The 19,172-nt window shown below is 38.9% G+C and overlaps 1 protein-coding gene and 1 pseudogene across 1 annotated transcript; one reads left to right on the top strand and one right to left on the bottom strand.

Moving 5' to 3' along the window:
• Positions 1–254: 254 nt before the first annotated feature.
• On the top strand, positions 255–2,306 carry LOC146633550 (interferon-induced protein 44-like; annotated as a pseudogene).
• Positions 2,307–11,559: 9,253 nt separating this feature from the next.
• Positions 11,560–13,597, bottom strand: LOC146633549 (interferon-induced protein 44-like). The gene is made up of 7 exons (XM_085352328.1): positions 13,561–13,597; positions 13,409–13,442; positions 13,018–13,216; positions 12,484–12,630; positions 12,056–12,227; positions 11,855–11,955; positions 11,560–11,730 (listed from the first exon to the last, which is right to left on the bottom strand). Exons 1-7 carry the CDS (start codon positions 13,595–13,597, stop codon positions 11,560–11,562), a joined length of 861 nt encoding a protein of 286 aa, XP_085208454.1.
• Between the last annotated feature and the right edge of the window lie 5,575 nt (positions 13,598–19,172).

The raw sequence follows: 19,172 nt of genomic DNA, 5'->3' as shown, positions 1-19,172 counted from the left end.
ATTTTTAGCATGCTAAAACTGTATTACAAACATAATAAATTTAATATATTTTTTCAAAAACACATTTTCCTGTTATTTAATTTTTTAATCAATAAAAATACATTAGTGAATTGCATTTCCCCAGTTTGATTAATATAGCAATGAAAGCATTGGTACTTTCATTGTTCTAATAAATTTTGGGCAAAGAGTGTTATGTTCTAAATGTTTTAATGCATATGTATGGATGGACTATTGTGCTTCTTTTTTTTTTAGCAATGGGAGGACAAAAGTCTCGACCTGTAAACACTCCAACGAGTAAGATAAAACATAACACAATAAAGTCAAACAGATCAGAAAAAATTACATATTTTTAAGAAATGCTTTCTTAAAAAATATTTTCTGTTTTCTTTGTCAATTCTGTGCAATTTTTCAGCTTTAAGTGAAGAATGGAGGAAAATACAGTGGAAGTGAGTGTTTGATCCTGAATGGGCTTTTGTTGCCACGTAAATGTTGTAAATTAATTACTTGCAAAAATCAGTTGCTGTCAGCTGAATTTCCCATTCTCATTGGTGTTCATAGAATAGTCTCACCACTGTATCTGCACCACTATCAGTTTCACTTTCTTGACTTTAACTTCATAAATATTCTTCTTTGAACAGTGGCAAAACCAGTGATCTCCAGAGCATAAATAATTACCAGCCTTATAACTCTGAGCTCCAGCACCTCAGAATTCTTCTTCATGGACCCGTTGGTGCCGGCAAGTCCAGCTTCATCAACTCAGTTGATGCTCTTTTACAAGGCAGAATGGCCACAAATGCTTTGGCAGATGGAATTTCTGGAAAGAGCTTCACTAAAACAGTATGTTTTAATTCTAGTATGGTTTAGTCAAGATCATGCATTTTGTGCAATTTGTTAAACAAAAGTCATGCAATTTGTAACAAAACTAGTGGACTGAAACTAAACAGCTATAAAGCTGCACGTAGAACCAAGGTCTCTTGTTTTTCCACTACAGCACAGTAAAGATTAGCACTTAGAGGTCTTAGGATGTGGTCTGCTCTTGCGTGACAGATGGGTTTTTTTTAATTTTTTGCTTCTTGAATCTTTGTCTGAAGTTTAGTTTCACTTTACTTTTCTCCGTAGTTGTTCTCACAGATATCAGCCTTATACTAAACCAGAAACCAGCTTTGTAGTCTTCAGTGATTAGGTGACCTTGTTATCAGAACCGTTAAAACCTTTTGTTTTACAGTATGAAACTTTCAAAATCCACAAAGGAGGACCAGGAACTTTTTATCCTTTTGCCTTCACTGACATCATGGGCCTTGAGAAGGACACAGGAGTTATGGTGGAAGACATCATACTGGCCATGAATGGGCACGTGAAGGATGGTTACACGGTATCATGAAGTTTAAGGTATTTTTGCAGACACTATTGAATGGTGTATACAATGACACGATTTAATTATGCCTTTAAATAACACATACGGTGTATTTAAAAGTTAGATTTAAAAATCAGAGGAGGAGATACATTTGTTCCAACGGGGATCAAAGTCTGGCAGAGGCATGGACATGTAAACCAGGAGGGGGCAATCCCTCGTTACCCTTGGGAGAAATTACACTGTGCATGTATATACATGTGAAACATTTTTATATACTTGTTTAACTGATTTGATTGTTTTCCAGGTCAGTCCTCAATCTTCATTATCCGAACATGATCATAAGTACAACAAGGAGCCCACTCTAAATGACAAAGTTCATGTTTTAGTGTCTGTGATCGATGCCAACAAAATAAAACTTATGAGTGATGATATAATAAAAAAGATGAGGACTGTCAGACTTGCAGCCAGGGACATGGGTAAGAGCCAAGCGTGGTTATAGGATAAACCCAAAATGAATTAAATAAGCTGACAAACATCACTTCAGCTCTGATATTCTGTGTATTGACAGGAATTCCCCAAATGGCAATTCTCACCAAAATTGATGAAGCCTGTCCAGAAGTTAAAAAAACATATAAGAAATGTGTATAAGAGCATCTGGTTGAAGGAACAGGTACTTTTCTAGCGGTAAATTTTTTAAAACGTTTTAAATTTTCAGTATTTTTAAGTATAAGTTTAATTCAAGTAAATTTTAAGTAAAATAAATGCTAACAAATGTTAAACTGTTAAAATTTAGATGGAGATAGTGAGTGTGACATCAGGTATTCCACTGTACTGCATCTTTCCTGTCAAGAACTACCACTCTGAGATCCAAACAGATGATGACATCGACACACTGATACTGGCTGCTCTGAAGCAGATGATCAACTTTGGAGAGGACTACGTCAACAAATAGAATAGAATAACAGAAAACAGCAAAATAAATAAATAAAACACATAAAACATAAAATTAAAACAGCCCTATGTTAAAACAAAAACAAGATAAAACAGCATCGAATCACCTAAAAACAACTAAAATAAAAAACCAACATCTCACGTGGTGTCAAAGGCCAGGGTAAAGAGGTGGGTTTTCAAGAGTGACTTAAAAACAGATAAAGAACTGGCCTGTCTAATCTCTAAAGGAAGCTCGTGCCACAGTTTGGGAGCTGCTACAGCAAAAGCACGATCTCCTCTAAGTTTACGCCCAGTCCTGGGTATCTTCAGGAGCAGCTGATCAGCTGACCTGAGAGAGCGGGTGGGTGTATAAGGCTGTAGCAGCTCAGAGAGATAAGATGGAGCTAGGCCATGGAGAGCTTTAAAAGTAAATAAAAGAATTTTATGAATTTTAAGAATTTTATGGGATGTGCTCCTGAGCCCACATGGTGAGGACATAGAGGGGGCGACACACTGTCTTACAGACTACCTCAACTTTTGTGTGGACACAGTCGCCCCTGCTAAGACGGTACGGTGTTATCCTAATAACAAACCGTGGGTAACACAGGAAGTCAAAGCTGTCCTCAACATGAAGAAGAAGGCTTTCAGGAGCAAAGTGAAGGAGGAGATGAAAGCAGCACAGCGGGAGGTGAAACACTGCCTGAGGGAAGCAAAGGACACCTACAGGAGGAAGGTGGAGCAGAAGTTGGAGAGGAACAATATGAGGGAGGTCTGGAATGGTGTGAAAACCATCACAGGCCACAACACCAAGAAAAGCACAGTGGGGGGGACTGTGGAGAAGGCAAACGAACTCAACAACTTCTTCAACAGGTTTGACCAGCCCACAACCCCCCCACCCTCACCCTCACCTTCACTACAGAGTCCTCTCCCCACTCTCCTGCCTCCCTCGCTTCCCCCCCTTCCTGACACCATGACACCCCCCTCCTCCAATCCCTCTCTCAGCAGCAAGACATCTCCCCCCCTCCCCTCCTCCCAAACATCTCCCAGTGTCACAGTGGATCAGGTCAGGAGGCAACTGAGGAAGCTTCGCCCCAGAAAGGCAGCAGGCCCAGACAAGGTGTGTCCTAGGATGCTTAAGGCGTGTGCTGCTGAACTTGGGGAGCCGCTACAACGAGTCTTCAACCTCAGTCTGCGACTGGGGAGAGTGCCCGCCCTATGGAAGACATCCTGCATCGTCCCGGTCCCCAAAAAGAACCGGCCCAATGAGCTGAATGACTTCCGACCGGTGGCACTGACGTCACATCTTATGAAGACTCTAGAGCGGCTCTTCCTCAACCTCCTCCGACCACAGGTACAACATGCCCAGGACCCACTACAGTTTGCATACAAGGCGGGTGTCGGAGTGGAGGATGCCATCCTGTACCTCCTACACAGAGCCCACTCACACCTGGATGGGGGAAAAGGCACGGTCAGGATCCTGTTTCTTGACTTTTCCAGTGCCTTTAATACCATCCGGCCCTGTATGCTTCAGGAAAAACTGAACAGGATGGAGGTGGACCCCTGCCTGGTGGCTTGGATCTCCGACTACCTCACCGACAGACCACAGTACGTCAGGCTGAAGGACATCACGTCTGACACTGTGGTCAGCAGCACAGGAGCACCACAGGGAACTGTGCTGTCCCCTCTTCTCTTCACCCTGTACACCTCTGACTTCTGCTACAACTCTGAATTATGCCACATTCAGAAGTTTGCAGACGACACAGCCATCATGGGGTGTATCTGGGATGATCAGGAAGAGGAGTACAGAAGTCTGGTGAGGAACTTTGTCGCATGGAGTCACACAAACCACCTGCAACTCAACACCTCAAAGACTAAGGAACTGGTTGTGGACTTCGGGAGGTCCAGAGAAGGCCCACTGCCGGTTCAGATAGAGGGGGAGGAGGTGGAGGTGGTCAACAAGTACAAGTACCTCGGGCTGTGGGTGGACAATAAACTGGACTGGTCATGCAACACAGAGCACCTGTATAAAAAAGCCCAAAGCCGACTGTACTTCCTCAGGAGGCTGAGGTCTTTTAACATCTGCAGGAAGCTCCTGAGGATGTTTTACCAGTCGGTGGTTGCTGGAGTACTTTTCTATGCTGTGGTGTGCTGGGGGAGCAGCACAGCAAAGAAGGACTCATCCAGGCTGGAGAAACTGATCAGGAAGGCTAGCTCTGTGGTCGGCATGAAGCTGGACACTCTGGTGACAGTGGCAGAGAAAAGGACATTAAAGAAACTGATGGACATTATGGACAATGCCAGGCATCCTCTGCACACGGCCATTAACAACCAGAAGAGTCTGTTCAGTGACAGGTTGCTTCTCCCAAAGACAAGAACTAACAGACTTAAAAACTCCTTTGTCCCACACGCCATCAGACTGTTTAACTCCTCTCTGGAGGGGAGAGGAAACAGGAGGACAAAGGAGGGGGGAACAACTAAGCTGTAGTGCCTCTTCACCTCACTGTACAATACCTTGTGCAATACTTTTTGTAAATAGTCAACAGTGCAATAGACTCAATACTTGAAATGTGCAATTCACTTGTATTTTTATTTTTATTCCTATTTATTCTATTTATCCCCTTTGTATACTTTATTTATATTTGTCTCTGTATTTATATATATGTGTGTGTGTGTGTGTGTGTGTGTGTGTGTGTGTGTGTGTGTGTGTGTGTGTGTGTGTGTGTGTGTATATATAACAATTCTGTAACTGTAACTTCGGTCGTTGCTGTGCTTTTTTTGGAAGTCGAATTTCCCAGAGGAACCCACCCGAGGGATTAATAAAGTTCTATCTTATCTTATCTTATCTTATCTTAAAATGAATCCTAAAAGAAATGGGCAGCCAGTGAAGTGAAGCTAAAACAGGGGAAATGTGCTCAAACTTTCGAGTGCCTGTTAAAAGACGAGCTGCGGCATTTTGCACCCTCTGTAGATGACTAATATATAATGCACTGACCCCAATATAAACATACAACAGAGCAGCATGACGTTGAAGATAAGGACAGGGCATAAACAGGCAATAAGAGTGAGAGAACAAATACACAGAATATACAGTATATACACAGATTACACAGTTTTGAAATTAAAGTGACTGCACTGAAAAAAAGGGACTGGCCATCTCTTGGATTTATGTAAGCATCTTGCATGTATTTAACACAATTGCCACATGTTTTAAAGTTAAATGTAACTACATAGTGTAAAAACTACATGATGTGCAGAAAGGGTGTATTAAGTTGTTCATATCATGTTCAGGTGAAGTAAGTCAATAATATAGCAACGTTAAATCTTGTGAAACCACGCGTGATTTCATCTTGCGGGCTTTGGATCGTGGTTTAAAAAAGGCATCCTTCTCAGTCAAGTCGAGCAGCCAACTCTACGTTTTTTGTTATGTCTTGATTTTTTGAATTAATATTTACCATATTTCAGCCAAATGTACAGGGTGGGCCATTTATATGGATACACCGTAATAACATGGGAATGGTTGGTGATATTAAAGTCCTGTTTGTGGTAAATTACTATATGTGAGGGGGCAAACTCCTCAAGATGGGTGGTGACCATGGTGGCCATTTAGAAGTCGGCCATCTTGGATATTACTTTTGTTTTTTCAATAGGAAGAGGGCCATGTGACACATCAAACTTATTGGTAATGTCACAAGAAAAATAATGGTGTGCTTGGTTTCAACGTAACTTTATTCTTTCACGAGTTATTTACAAGTTTCTGACCACTTATAAAATGTGTTCAATGTGCTGCCCATTGTGTTGGATTGTCAATGCAACCCTCTTCTCCCACTCTTCACACACTGATAGCAACACGGCAGGAGAAATGCCAGCACAGACATCCAGTATCCGTAGTTTCAGGTGCTGCACATCTTGTATCTTCACACCATAGACAATTGCCTTCAGATGACCCCAAAGATAAAGGTCTAAGGTGGTCAGATCAGGAGACCTTGGGGGCCACTCAACTAGCCCACGACGACGACCGTGCATGTGTGCATGCTTGCAGAAGGAACGTCAAGGCAGACAATCAGCTTTCTTTTTCTTTCTTTTTTTCTTTTGACAAGAAGTGTAGCTCATACATTGCGATAAATGTATTCTGCTACATCTGCTAATGAGAGAACATGTTTTTCATCACAAAGACTGTGATATGCAGCATCGTTAAAGTGTCACTTCAGTAATGCTGGACGGCATCGTCTTGAGCCGTCTGTTGTAGTGATTTGACACATTATAAGTAAAATTGAAGCACACAATCCCGTCGCACAACATTAACATTTATTTATATACAAAATAAAAATGCTTTTTTTCTTTTAAGCAGAAAAGAAGAAAAAAAATTGCCTCAACAAAATGGCACTTTGGGCACCCACCAGGAAAGGGGCGGGTGCTCAAACCCCTCCCGTTTTGAAGAAAGACTGGGTTTGTGCTGCTGGATTATCATCTTTAGGTTGGTGTTTAAGTGGATCAGAAAGTGTGGAACAACCTTTAAGACTTCAGTGAGAGAATTTTGTTTTTAAAGCACAAAAAAACAACAAATGTTCAAGTTACATCAACCCAACAAAACCATTCTCTGGCATTAACATCAGCACAATAACTGTTTGCTGCGAGCTTCATGCCTCCAGTAGGTGTAAAGTGTGGGTGGCTCATTTTAGTCCACTAGTAATCTTAGCTGTAGGGAAAACAGTTTGTGTGGAGAACAAAGGAGTGATATCCTTTGTTCTATTGGTACTATATGAAGTATAAAGTAACCCCTGAATATCACCAGAAGTCCCCAAAATACTGACCATTTCCAGGTTTGCAAATTGAAAATCCAAACAATGCAAAATTGTTCATTATCACAAAATATACAAAGTGTAAAGTACAAAAACTATGCAGTACAAATCTGTGAAGCAGAACTGTCGGCTTGCACACTTTTCCTCAGTTCAAAACCGCTTATATACTGTGTTTAATACTGTATGAACTGCATAACGCTGTTTGATAGTCCCAGCCAGCATGAAAAGCATTAGCATCTCTTTAGGTCTGAACCTGGTGGCTTTCCTGGTGATTGTATTCTCCTACTCCAGTATGTTCTGCTCCATCTTTAAAACCGGCATCAATGCCACCGACAGGAGGAGCAGACTGCACAGAGATGTAGCTGTGACCAGCAGGTTTTTCTTCATCGTGTTCTCTGATGCCCTCTGCTGGATTCCTATACTTTTGGTGAAAGTCCTCCCGCTGCTGGAGGTGGAGATACCTGGTAAGAAGTGAAACAGCTGCCTTATAGTATCTTAGAGGTTTTACATGGATTTTTAATATAGGTCACTGTGTTACTTTATAGAATAGTTTGCTGAAAAGCATCAGCACAGTTATATTTCTCTAAATGTCAATCGCTTGTGAAATGTTTCCTTCCTCAGGATACCATCTCCAGCTGGGTTGTCATCTTCATCCTCCCCATCAACAGTGCCTTCAACCCCATCCTGTACACCTTGACCACCAGAGAGCAGGTGGAAGTTTTACTCTGTCACTGGCAGAGGAGACATACATTAAAGAAAGACGGCAAAAGCCTTACCTCGTCCAGATCTTTATGGAGACGTCACAGGGTCTGTGCTACCAGCCACCCGTTTACCTCCAGCAGGTGTCACTTATAAGCACAGAATCTCACTATGCCTGATGATGTATTTGTAGAGATACAGCATTTTGTAAGCTACTTTTTATTGTTTTACTCCATCTTTAAGAATAAAGTGTGCTTCAGCAAGACTTCAACAGACGTTTGCTTGGAAATAATTAGCAGTCACTGTGCCGTCTCATCGCGCTCTGACATTTATAAAATGTGATGACAACCCCAGAAACAAACACCAACCACCCTCAGCAGATGACTGTCTCATCATACCGTTCAAGCTACGTGTTGACTTTATATTTGCAATGAAATTTGAAATGAAACCATTTCCATTTATTCACTTACGTTCCTCCTTCTTCATAAGGTGATACAGGTACATCCTGGAGAGTCACGTAGAGGCAGACATCCACCACTGTTCACATTCACACTCACATCCAGGGTAGAATCACCAAATATCCTAAAATCAATATATTTGGTCCCAGATAGTGGTTTTACAGCTTTTTTTCTACTGATAAAGACCTGGCTCCCCCCCCCCCCCCCCCCCTAATTTCCAGTGAAAACATAACTTTTCTTGGAAATTAACAAAAACCATCTTTTTTAATGTCTGGGCAATGAGCTACCTAAGCTTTTTATGTAATTTTACACATTTATTTCTTACTATCGAAGCCCCAAAAGTCATTCTGTCAGATTTATTTTATTTATTAGCATTTCTTTATCATGTAGAAAGAGATGCACAATTTAAATTGCACTTCTTAGTAATCTGTTATATAGGAGGGAATAAATGTGCAGTTAACTTCTTTAAACCGATAGAAAAGGGAGTTTCAGTTAAGATGAAAGTGAGCTATATGTGCCCCATGATCTAAAATGTGTTTTTCATCCCTGCCTTAAAATTCCTTAAGTCAATCAAGAAAAGTGTTTAGATGACTCTTGTAAAATGCACACATAGATCCTAACCCATCACTGTGGTGAACTTTTTATGAAATTTAGAAGCTGTGGGACAAACACAGGGGGACTGGCAAATACCAGTGACACAATATTAATGAATCACATATTTTTATATACAGATTAGAAAAATATTTCTAATCAATTTAAATGAAGAATGAAGTAATACATTTATTCAATTTAAAAGCATAATAAGTAATGTTTTTTGTGTCGTATGTTGAGGACTTTGTATTTTTTGTATTTCTAGCTTCATTTTTGTTTTAGATGTTTTAGGTTGTATGGTTGATAGTGTAGCAAGATTACTTTTGTAAAAGACACTCTGTTATCAATGGGAGTTCTTGGTAAAAAAAAAAAAAAGGTAATAATAATCATGATCCAAAAATGAAGGTGTTTCACCTCCATATTACAGGGAGTGCAATATTATTAGGCAATTGAGTATTTTGTCCACATCATCCTCTTCATGTTGTCTTACTCCAAGCTGTATAAGCTCGAAAGCCTACTGCCAATTAAGCATATTAGGTGATGTGCATCTCTGTAATGAGAAGGGGTGTGGTCTAATGACATCAATACCCTATATCAGGTGTGCATAATTATTAGGCAACGTCCTTTCCTTTGGCAAAATGGGTCAAAAGAAGGACTTGACAGGCTCAGAAAAGTCAAAAATAGTGAGATATCTTGCAGAGGGATGCAGCAGTCTCAAAATTACAAAGCTTCTGAAGCGTGATCATCGAACAATCAAGCGTTTCATTCAAAATAGTCAACAGGGTCGCAAGAAGCGTGTGGAAAAACCAAGGTGCAAAATAACTGCCCATGAACTGAGAAAAGTCAAGCGTGCAGCTGCCAAGATGCCACTTGCCACCAGTTTGGCCATGTTTCAGAGCTGCAACATCACTGGAGTGCCCAAAAGCACAAGGTGTGCAATACTCAGAGACATGGCCAAGGTAAGAAAGGCTGAAAGACGACCACCACTGAACAAGACACACAAGCTGAAACGTCAAGACTGGGCCAAGAAATATCTCAAGACTGGTTTTTCTAAAACTACTTCCAAAAAAATTCAGCTTTGATATTAATGAGTTTTTTGGGTTCATTGAGAACATGGTTGTTGTTCAATAATAAAATTATTCCTCAAAAATACAACTTGCCTAATAAGTCTGCACTCCCTGTAAAATCACACTTCGTGCACAGCTCTCTCTCTCTCTGTACTTCAACAACAGTTTCCCGTCTAAAAATCTGTTTTCTTCATTATTCGCTTGCTTGTTACGCACAAGTCTACCGTTGTTTACAGCGCTGTCGGCCGCTGTTTTTTTTCCCTTTTACTTACTTCCAAAAAGAAAACCTAATTTCTGCCGTTCAATAGGCTTCTGAACAAATTTAAACTTTTTAAAATTATGCAAAATGCAAAAAGCTTAACTGTGTCTCTAATAAAACCGCTGTAACTTCAGAGGTGATGTTCATATGTTGATTAATGGTTTTCTTTCGTTTTTGATGTGCTAGAATAGAATAGAATATTTTTTTATAAAATCCCAGGCCAGGAAAACCTTCATGTTTTTCTGTGTTTTATCTTCAGCTACTTTGACACAAAGGCATCTGCTGTGATGCTCACACCTTTGATAAAGTCTTGCGTGTGTCAGCTTCCTTTTTATAGATACAAAAATATGTTAATGTACTGATCTGAATTATAATATTTCTGACTGTCTGAGGCAAAATTTCCCAGATTCAAATCAAATTGAATCGAATCGAATCAAATCAAATCAAATTGAATCGAATCGTGGATCAAATCGATTCGAGACCTTGTGAAATCGATTCTAGAAATCAGTGACGATACCCAGCCCTAATTTAAATAACCTTTATCAGATTTGATGGTTTTGTTACAGACTTCTCAAAAAGTGTTTTGCTTTTCTTTCACAAATGTGGGGATTCAATTGTGTTAAAATGTACAAAACAGTGATGTCATGTTCTGTGACGAGGACCCAGGCACAGAGAGACTTGATGCATTTAAGAATCTTATGATTTAATAAAGAAATTTGCAGACTTGCACAGAGATGGTAAAATTATGATGACTGATAACGGAGACGAAGACAACAGACGATGAGGACAGGGAGGAACAGGGGTTTAAATGCACCAAAGTGACAGTCAGAGAGAACTCGGGACAACATTTAAGGATGCAGGGACTGACAGAGACAGGTTTATCTTGCCTGGCTGGGCAGCTCTCTGGGTGCTCAGCACCCCCAAAGCTCTGATCCAAGAATCGCCCCTGAATTTCAGTACCGTCCCGGTGCTGGTAATTTTTCTTATACAGTTGAGGCCTTTTCTCTGTACCATTATTTAATTCCAGAGGTTTTCAAGTTATTTTCTTTTGCCCTTTAAGCAAACAGTATTATTAAAGTACTTCATGACTGGGCCAAGTGTCCTCTTTTTGGAAATCAAAATATGGTCATCCTAGTATAATATGAAAGCAGTATAGTTTTCTTACACAATTACATGTCTGTTCAAAGGTTGATAGATACAAGAGCAAAACACAAAAACTGAAAGCCAAGTCTACAAAGCAATCACAGAAACTTTGTCATGCAAGCAAAAAAAAAAAGGCCAGAAGAGTTTCTAGTCTAAGGGTAAATGCTTTAGCCAAGGAAATGAGAATCAGCATGCAAAGAATTACTCTGACATTCTTGTTCAGACCCAAAAGTCATTTTAACACAACAATAAACAAGGTTCAGCAGGTCTGCAGTTTGTTAACGTAGTCCTCTCCAAAGTCGATCATCTGCTTCAGAGCAGCCAGTATCAGTGTGTCGATGTCATCATCTGTTTGGATCTCAGAGTGGTAGTTCTTGACAGGAAAGATGCAGTACAGTGGAATACCTGATATCACACTCACTATCTCCATCTAAATTTCAACAGTTTAACATTTGTTAGCATTTATTTTACTTAAAATTTACTTGAATTAAACTGTTGGTAAAAAATAAATAAATATTCCAGCTAAATACTGAAAATTACCACTAGAAAAGTACCTGTTCCTTCAACCAGGTGCTCTTATACACATTTCGTATATTTTTTTTGACTTCTGCACAGGCTTCATCAATTTTGGTGAGAATTGCCATTTGGGGAATTCCTGTCAATACACAGAATATTAAAGAATATCAGAGTTGGTGATGTTTGTCAGCTTATTTAATTCATTTTGGGTTTATCCTATAACCACGCTTGGCTCTTACCCATGTCCCTGGCTGCAAGTCTGACAGTCCTCATCTGTTTTATTATATCATCACTCATGAGTTTTATTTTGTTGGCATCGAGCACAGACACTAAAACATGAACTTTGTCATTTAGAGTGGGCTCCTTGTTGTACTTATGATCATGTTCGGATAATGAAGATTGAGGATTGAACTGGAAAACAATGAAGTTAATTAAACTAAACAAGTATACGCAAATGTTTCACACACACATATACACATATGTATGTATATACATATGTGTATGTATGTATGTATATATATATATATATATATCTATATACACACACGTGTTTTTGGAAATCTAACTTTTAAATACACCGTATGTGTTATTTAAAGGCATAATTAAATCGTGTCATTGGATACACCATCAAATAGTGTCTGCAAAAATGCCTTAAACTTCATGATACCGTGTAACCATCCTTCACGTGCCCCTTCATGGCCAGTATGATGTCTTCCAGCATAACTCCTGTGTCCTTCTCAAGGCCCATGATGTCAGTGAAGGCAAAAGGATAAAAAGTTCCTGGTCCTCCTTTTTGGATTTTGAAAGTTTCATACTGTAAAACAAAAGGTTTTAACGGTTCTGATAACAAGGTCACCTAATCACTGAAGACTACAAAGCTGGTTTCTGGTTTAGTATAAGGCTGATATCTGTGAGAACAACTATGGAGAAAAGTAAAGTGAAACTAAACTTCAGACAAAGATTCAAGAAGCAAAAAATAAAAAAACCCCATCTGTCACGCAAGAGCAGACCACATCCTAAGACCTCTAAGTGCTAATCTTTACTGTGCTCTAGTGGAAAAACAAGTGAGCTTGGTTCTACGTGCAGCTTTATAGCCGTTTAGTTTCAGTCCCCTAGTTTTGTTACAAATTGCATGACTTTTGTTTAACAAATTGCACAAAATGCATGATCTTGACTAAACCATACTAGGATTAAAACATACTTTTTTAGTGAAGCTCTTTCCAGAAATTCCATCTGCCAAAGCATTTGTGGCCATTCTGCCTTGTAAAAGAGCATCAACTGAGTTGATGAAGCTGGACTTGCCGGCACCAACGGGTCCATGAAGAAGAATTCTGAGGTGCTGGAGCTCAGAGTTATGAGGCTGGTAATTATTTATGCTCTGGAGATCACTGGTTTTGCCACTGTTCAAAGAAGAATATTTATGAAGTTAAAGTCAAGAAAGTGAAACTGATAGTGGTGCAGATACAGTGGTGAGACTATGCTATGAACACCAATGAGAATGGGAAATTCAGCTGACAGCAACCGATTTTTGCAAGTAGATGATTTAAGACGTTTACGTGGCAACAAAAGCACATTAAGAGTCAAATACTCACGTCCACCCCATTTTCCTCCATTCTTCACTTAAAGCTGAAAACATGCACAGAATTGACAAAAAAACTGAAAATACATTTTAAAGAAAGCAATGACTGATAATACGTAATTCTTTCTGATCTGTTTGACTTTATTGTGTTATGTATTATCTTACTCGGAGTGTTTACAGGTCGAGACTTTTGTCCTCCCATTGCTGTAAAACATTATAGCACAATAATACATCCATACATATGCATTGAAACATTTAGAACATAGCACTCTTTGCCCAAAATCATTTGTGTCGTATTGTACTGTGTTGTGCTGCTCTACTCCCATGTTCTGGACCAGAAAACAGGGTTTGATCTTTCGTTTCACTCTATGATACTGAAGTCATTTTTGTACGAAGGTTTGAACTTTGAGAGCGTTTAAACAAGAGAGAAACGTGAAAATGTTGATGCCTGTCTGATAAAAGTGTATAAAGCATGGACTGAGGGATTTTACAGCCTTAAAACATCTATAATAATTGTAAAAAATAAAGTTCGCTACTTCGCGGATTTCACCTATCGTGGGTTATTATTAGAACGTAACACCTGCGATAAACGAGGGAACACTGTAATTTCATAAAATCATTACTCACCTACAAAGAAAGTCTAATATTGTTTTCTTTTGTCTTTAAAATTTCACTGGAAAATAGAAAATAGAAATAAAAGGTTGAGAGAGAAAGAAAGGAAGCAATTTTAGGTAGCACCACCAAATATAACTAAATAACAATAATAAATTACACTGTTGTGAAAAAATTACAAATACGACAGAGGTGCTCATCACTGTTATATGTTCAAGTGCATAGTGTGGAGCATGTCATAAGGCCTTGAGGCAATTAGATGTAAAACACAATATTTATGAATTTTTTAATTTGTAAATTGGTCATATTTGACCCGAATAGGACAGAATATTTGGTATACATATTCAGTAATGCGCATACATTCTTACATATATTTATTCTTATAATTCTCATATTCCTATTCTTATATTTTGCCTTGTTCTTGTGTTTCTTGTATTTTGCACACGTCTGTTGCTGTTGAAAAATGAAACATTTTTAGGTAGCACCACCAATTGTAACTGAATAACAATAATCAATTACATTGTTATGAAAAAAAATACAAATGTATAAAAAGGAATAGAAAGACTAGAAAGAAAATGTAACTTCATTGAAATGCAAAGAATAATGTCAAAGTTATTCTGAAAGTCATTACCTTCTCCTGTGTGGCTCTGGACTGTCTGACTGCAGTGGGGGCAGACAGAGCTCATTTATACTGTTCTTGCTACTTTCACCTTTCTTATCATAATTTTACTTTTACTTTCTTTTTTATTGATGTTGACTCAGTTTACTGTATACCACATTACTTGACTTCACATCACTGGAACTTTCACTACTTTTCACTTAAGATAAGATAACATGAGATGAGATAAGATGAGATAAGATATCTCATTTTATCTCATCTCATGTCATCTTTTCTTAGCTCATTTTATCTTAAGATAAGATAAGATAACATGAGATGAGATGAGATAAGATTAGATTAGATTAGATTAGATTAGATTAGACTAGACTAGACTTTGATTCCACAACGCTGAAATTGCGTTACCCCAGCTCAGGTACAGATGGCAGATGATAAATACAAAAATACAAATAAAATACAAACAAATACAAAATAAGTAAGATAATAAACTATATACAACGGTAGCATACACAGAATGTGATTATTGATAGAGGGTTGTGGAAATATGCAAGACATAAATAAAAGTATTCTACCACTGCTATTACTATGTAAGTAATAGATGTCTACAAATATCTATAAGTATAGACATGTGCATGCACACAAGACGTCCATACTAAATATACATATGCATACATACACATATATCTATACCTGCACACGTCCATACATATAAAAGGTGCATGTGCATGAAGTATCACCATGGATATGCAAGGGAGCGGTCTCTTCGCTGTAACTTCCTTTTGCACGTTTAGAAACCACAAGTTTCTGCTCTTCTGCTCTTTTGCACCTATAGAGCAACTTGAGAAGAGGTTGCGCCATGTATGGTGTGACAGGAGATGACACACACACAGACACACTTGCTCACATACGCTTGCCTTGTCACGTATTTAGCTGAACTGTGTGTAAGCCAGTGGTTTGGACGTGCTTGACAGGCTGTCATACGTGGTTTACCAACCTGTTCTCACTCCCGACGCATAAAATACTGACGATTTGTCACGTCCCTTAACTTCTCAACGGAACAGGGTGCTCGCCTGGTACCCTATCAGCCCATCCGGGGAGCCGTCACGGTCCCAGCTCCAAACCCAGGCCCCGACTTGGTCTCGGAGACGGCTGGGGGACCCGTAACACATATTTGACGACAGTGTCGCCTTCTCCAACGCCTCATAGGCCTTGTTATGGACACACAGGTTGCTGAGGAAAGCTAACCACTCAGGTGGGGGCTGTGCGGCATGTTGGGAGCGGCTAGTTGTCTCCCATCATGTCTCGGGAGCACGTGTTGCCAGTTAAGATGTAAAACTGTGTATCTGCCAGAGGTGGGTCGAGTATTCAAAAATTGTACTCAAGTAAGAGTAGCATTACTGTAAAATATTATTACTCAAGTAAAAGTGAAAAGTAGTCATCAAAAAAGTCACTCAAGTAAGAGTAAAAAAGTAGTTGCTGAAAAGACTACTCAAGTAGTGAGTAACTAATGTCCAATTTTTTTTTTAAATAAATGCTATCAGACAAACAAAAATAAAAAAATATACACATTTTAGTATTTTCAAATAGAATATGTGTAAAAACATCAACAAAATAAGGCACAACAATTCTAATTTCAGTTTTTCACAACATAAAGCCTTTTTAACCAATATCTACAGTCAATAATATAAATATAAACAGTGCAAACCATTTCCAGTGACAAGATATGCTGTAAACTTTATATTCATTTTTGCTCCAAATGGCACAGCAGCCTTAGAAAAAACATTAGAACAAGGCAATTTCAACATATGTAAATACAAGGCAGCTCAGTTTACCATAAATTGTATGGGTGTGCGTCTATTTCTGCATATTTAGCAAAAATGTGCCATTTCTTCACTCAGTGAAGTGATGGTTAAGCTTCAGCAGCAGTTTGCTCTCAAGGTTCTTTCTGTGAAGCTGTAACTATTTACTGTTTAACTGTTTGTGCAAAACACATTGCTAGTATTAACTGAACTCCCAAAACAGAGCTACCCAAATCACTTAAATTACACAGTTGAAAGCACATGTTTATTGTTTGTGTATTTATACACAACTACTCATATATATTCAAATAATCAAAAAATAAAAAAAGTTCATTTTCCTTTTACTACCACACACCAAATCCGGTCCGTGGTACTTCCTGGCTTGTTCAGCCACTAGGTAACAAAAGCTCAACACTGCCAATAGCATCCTGGAGCACTTCCGTTGTGTTTTGGAGTTTGTACATGTTTTTGTTAGGATGCCTGGGTCGTTGACCCAGGGTATTTGAGTTTCTTATATTATTTATACTTTCTAGTCTTTGGTTTCTTTGAGTTCTGTCTTATGGTTTATGTCTCTGTCTTCTTTAGTTGCTCTGTCTCCCCTATCACCTGTATCCCCTTGTCTAGTTCACGTCTCTGTGTATCCTTAGTTCCTATATCCCCGTGTTCAGTCAGTGTTTGTGTCTGCCCTGGTCCCACGTCTCTGTTCCCTCTGTGGTGCCTGCCTGGGAGTCTGTGTTATGTTTCCTGTTTTACTTTGAAAGTCCATGTCTGATGTTAATGTGTCTGGTTTTGCTTCCCCTTGTCTCGTTAGGCCTGATTTGCCCCAGCTGTGTTTCCCTCCTGTTACCCATTCCCTGATTGCTCCTTCTGTGTATTTAAGCCCTGTGTTTCTCTGTGTCTGTGTCGCGATCTACTGTTTACTTTGCTGTGTGTTTTGTCAATCCGCCAGTGTTAGTTTATTTTTGACCTTTTTCCCAGTTATGTTATGTTTGAGTTCAGCATTAAAGCTGTTTTGGTTTAAGTTCTGTCTCCGGAGTCTGCACCTTGGGTCCTATTCCTGCCTGCACACAGCCACACCTAACAGTTTTGGAGGTTTCACGTGCTTCTGTATTTGTACGTGCTTCTGTATTTGTACGTGCTTCTGTATTTGTACGTGCTTTGTCTCTAGGGGCCACTGTAAATATACTTTTATTTATTCACTCCAGATAAAATGTAATAAACAAATTATATAATACAAAAAAACAACTATTCACATTTCAACTTTTAACTATTTAAATTTTAAGCTTTTTCCTTTTAAGCAAATTTAAAGTGAAACAACACAAAACACTGCAAACCACAACACAATTAAATATAAATTAAAATATGAAAACAAAAAGAACATGCATATTCTCTGTCATATGGGCCCGCATGAATAAACTTTCTGAATCCTTTATCATCTGCAACTGATAATAGTTGTGGATGATTACTATACCTTTCTAATGTGACGTTGTTGTCCCTGGCTCTCTTTCTCTCTGCTCTGTTCCTGTGCTACTGCCAGTGTAACTACCGCCCCTCCCCCCGCTGCTCGCTCATGTGCGAAGTGAAGCCAAAACAAGTGTCATAGAGAGGGTGAGAGAGTAAAAAAAAAATACATGGCTCCCAATAAGGAGCCGGCTCGCGTCGTTCACTTCAAAGATTCGGCTCTAAGAGCCGATTCGTTCGCGACCGACACATCACTAGTTGATAACTTTTTCATTAAGTTAAGACCTGATTTGTTTGAAATTCATAGCCAGTGCTCTGACACAGAGCCATCAACCTCCGAACGCAGAAAGAGCATAGAGTATCCAGAAAACACATTATATGCTGCGATAAATGCACTGCTCTAGTGTCCCCTCTCAGTGCCTTTCAGCGGCACGCAGCAGCAAACAGGTTGTCAGAGGCCGAGATGATGATTAAGTTTAACATTGTCTACAATATTGCCAAAGAGTGCCACTTTAAGCACTGTAAGCCCACGCACTTTTCCAGTAACTCACCTTTCTTGTAGAACTGTGCTTTAAATACAGAACTTTGTGTTGATAAGATTGTTAGTTAATCGTTTACAAATAAATATTGTCTGTATGGACAGCAATTAAAAAAAAGTGAACATGTAAAACTTTTGTGCTGGTGCAGCTAAGAAAAAAAGCGCACCAGTGTAACCCTGGCAAAAAGTTAGTCTAGAGCCCTGGCATTTGTAACCCTTTTCTGGAAAATTTCTCTCCATAGTACTTTGCATGGTATGTCACTATTCTTTTATGTGTATGTAGAAACGTATATAGGCAGACCTATGTTTTTTATTTTATTAATGCACAGCTGGGGAATTACCCAGAATCTTATAATATATTTATTTACTTTTCACTATCTAAATAGTTGCACACAAATCACTTTGCACATTTTTTAAACCTCAGTTATTTTTAATCATATTATTTAGAAAACTTTCGAGGCGACTTTTTCTCCATAAAACTGCCAACAATTTTACGCCGGTAGCATGATGTGACGTCATCACGTGATATGTCTGGTCAACAACTCAGCTGTTGGATAGTTGCTTCACGTACTATGAGAATTGTTGGAATTACAAGTTGTATTGGACGAAATAAAATGCCTGGATTTGTTTGTCTCCTTCCATGTTCAAGATAAACGTGTCATTATCGTGCAGTGTAACAATACGTCTACATTTCTAAATTCAATCAGCTACAGGAAAAAAAACATTTTGTTGTTTACATTTAATGTGAAAA

The sequence above is a fragment of the Diplotaxodon limnothrissa genome, linkage group LG4 (assembly GCF_057381915.1).
Source record: "Diplotaxodon limnothrissa isolate DT_005_m linkage group LG4, D_limnothrissa_male_GT1.1, whole genome shotgun sequence".
Taxonomy (NCBI): domain Eukaryota; kingdom Metazoa; phylum Chordata; class Actinopteri; order Cichliformes; family Cichlidae; genus Diplotaxodon; species Diplotaxodon limnothrissa.
This window is presented reverse-complemented; position numbering and strand designations above follow the sequence as displayed.

Excerpts from the sequence above, each read along its gene's own strand:
- LOC146633549 (XM_085352328.1), bottom strand. The coding sequence starts at position 13,597 with ATGGGAGGACAAAAGTCTCGACCTGTAAACACTCCGA. Across the intron at positions 13,443-13,560 it reads TCGACCTGTAAACACTCCGA|CTTTAAGTGAAGAATGGAGG; the intron begins GTAAGATAATAC and ends GCATGTTTTCAG. Across the intron at positions 13,217-13,408 it reads TGGAGGAAAATGGGGTGGAC|TGGCAAAACCAGTGATCTCC; the intron begins GTGAGTATTTGA and ends TTCTTTGAACAG.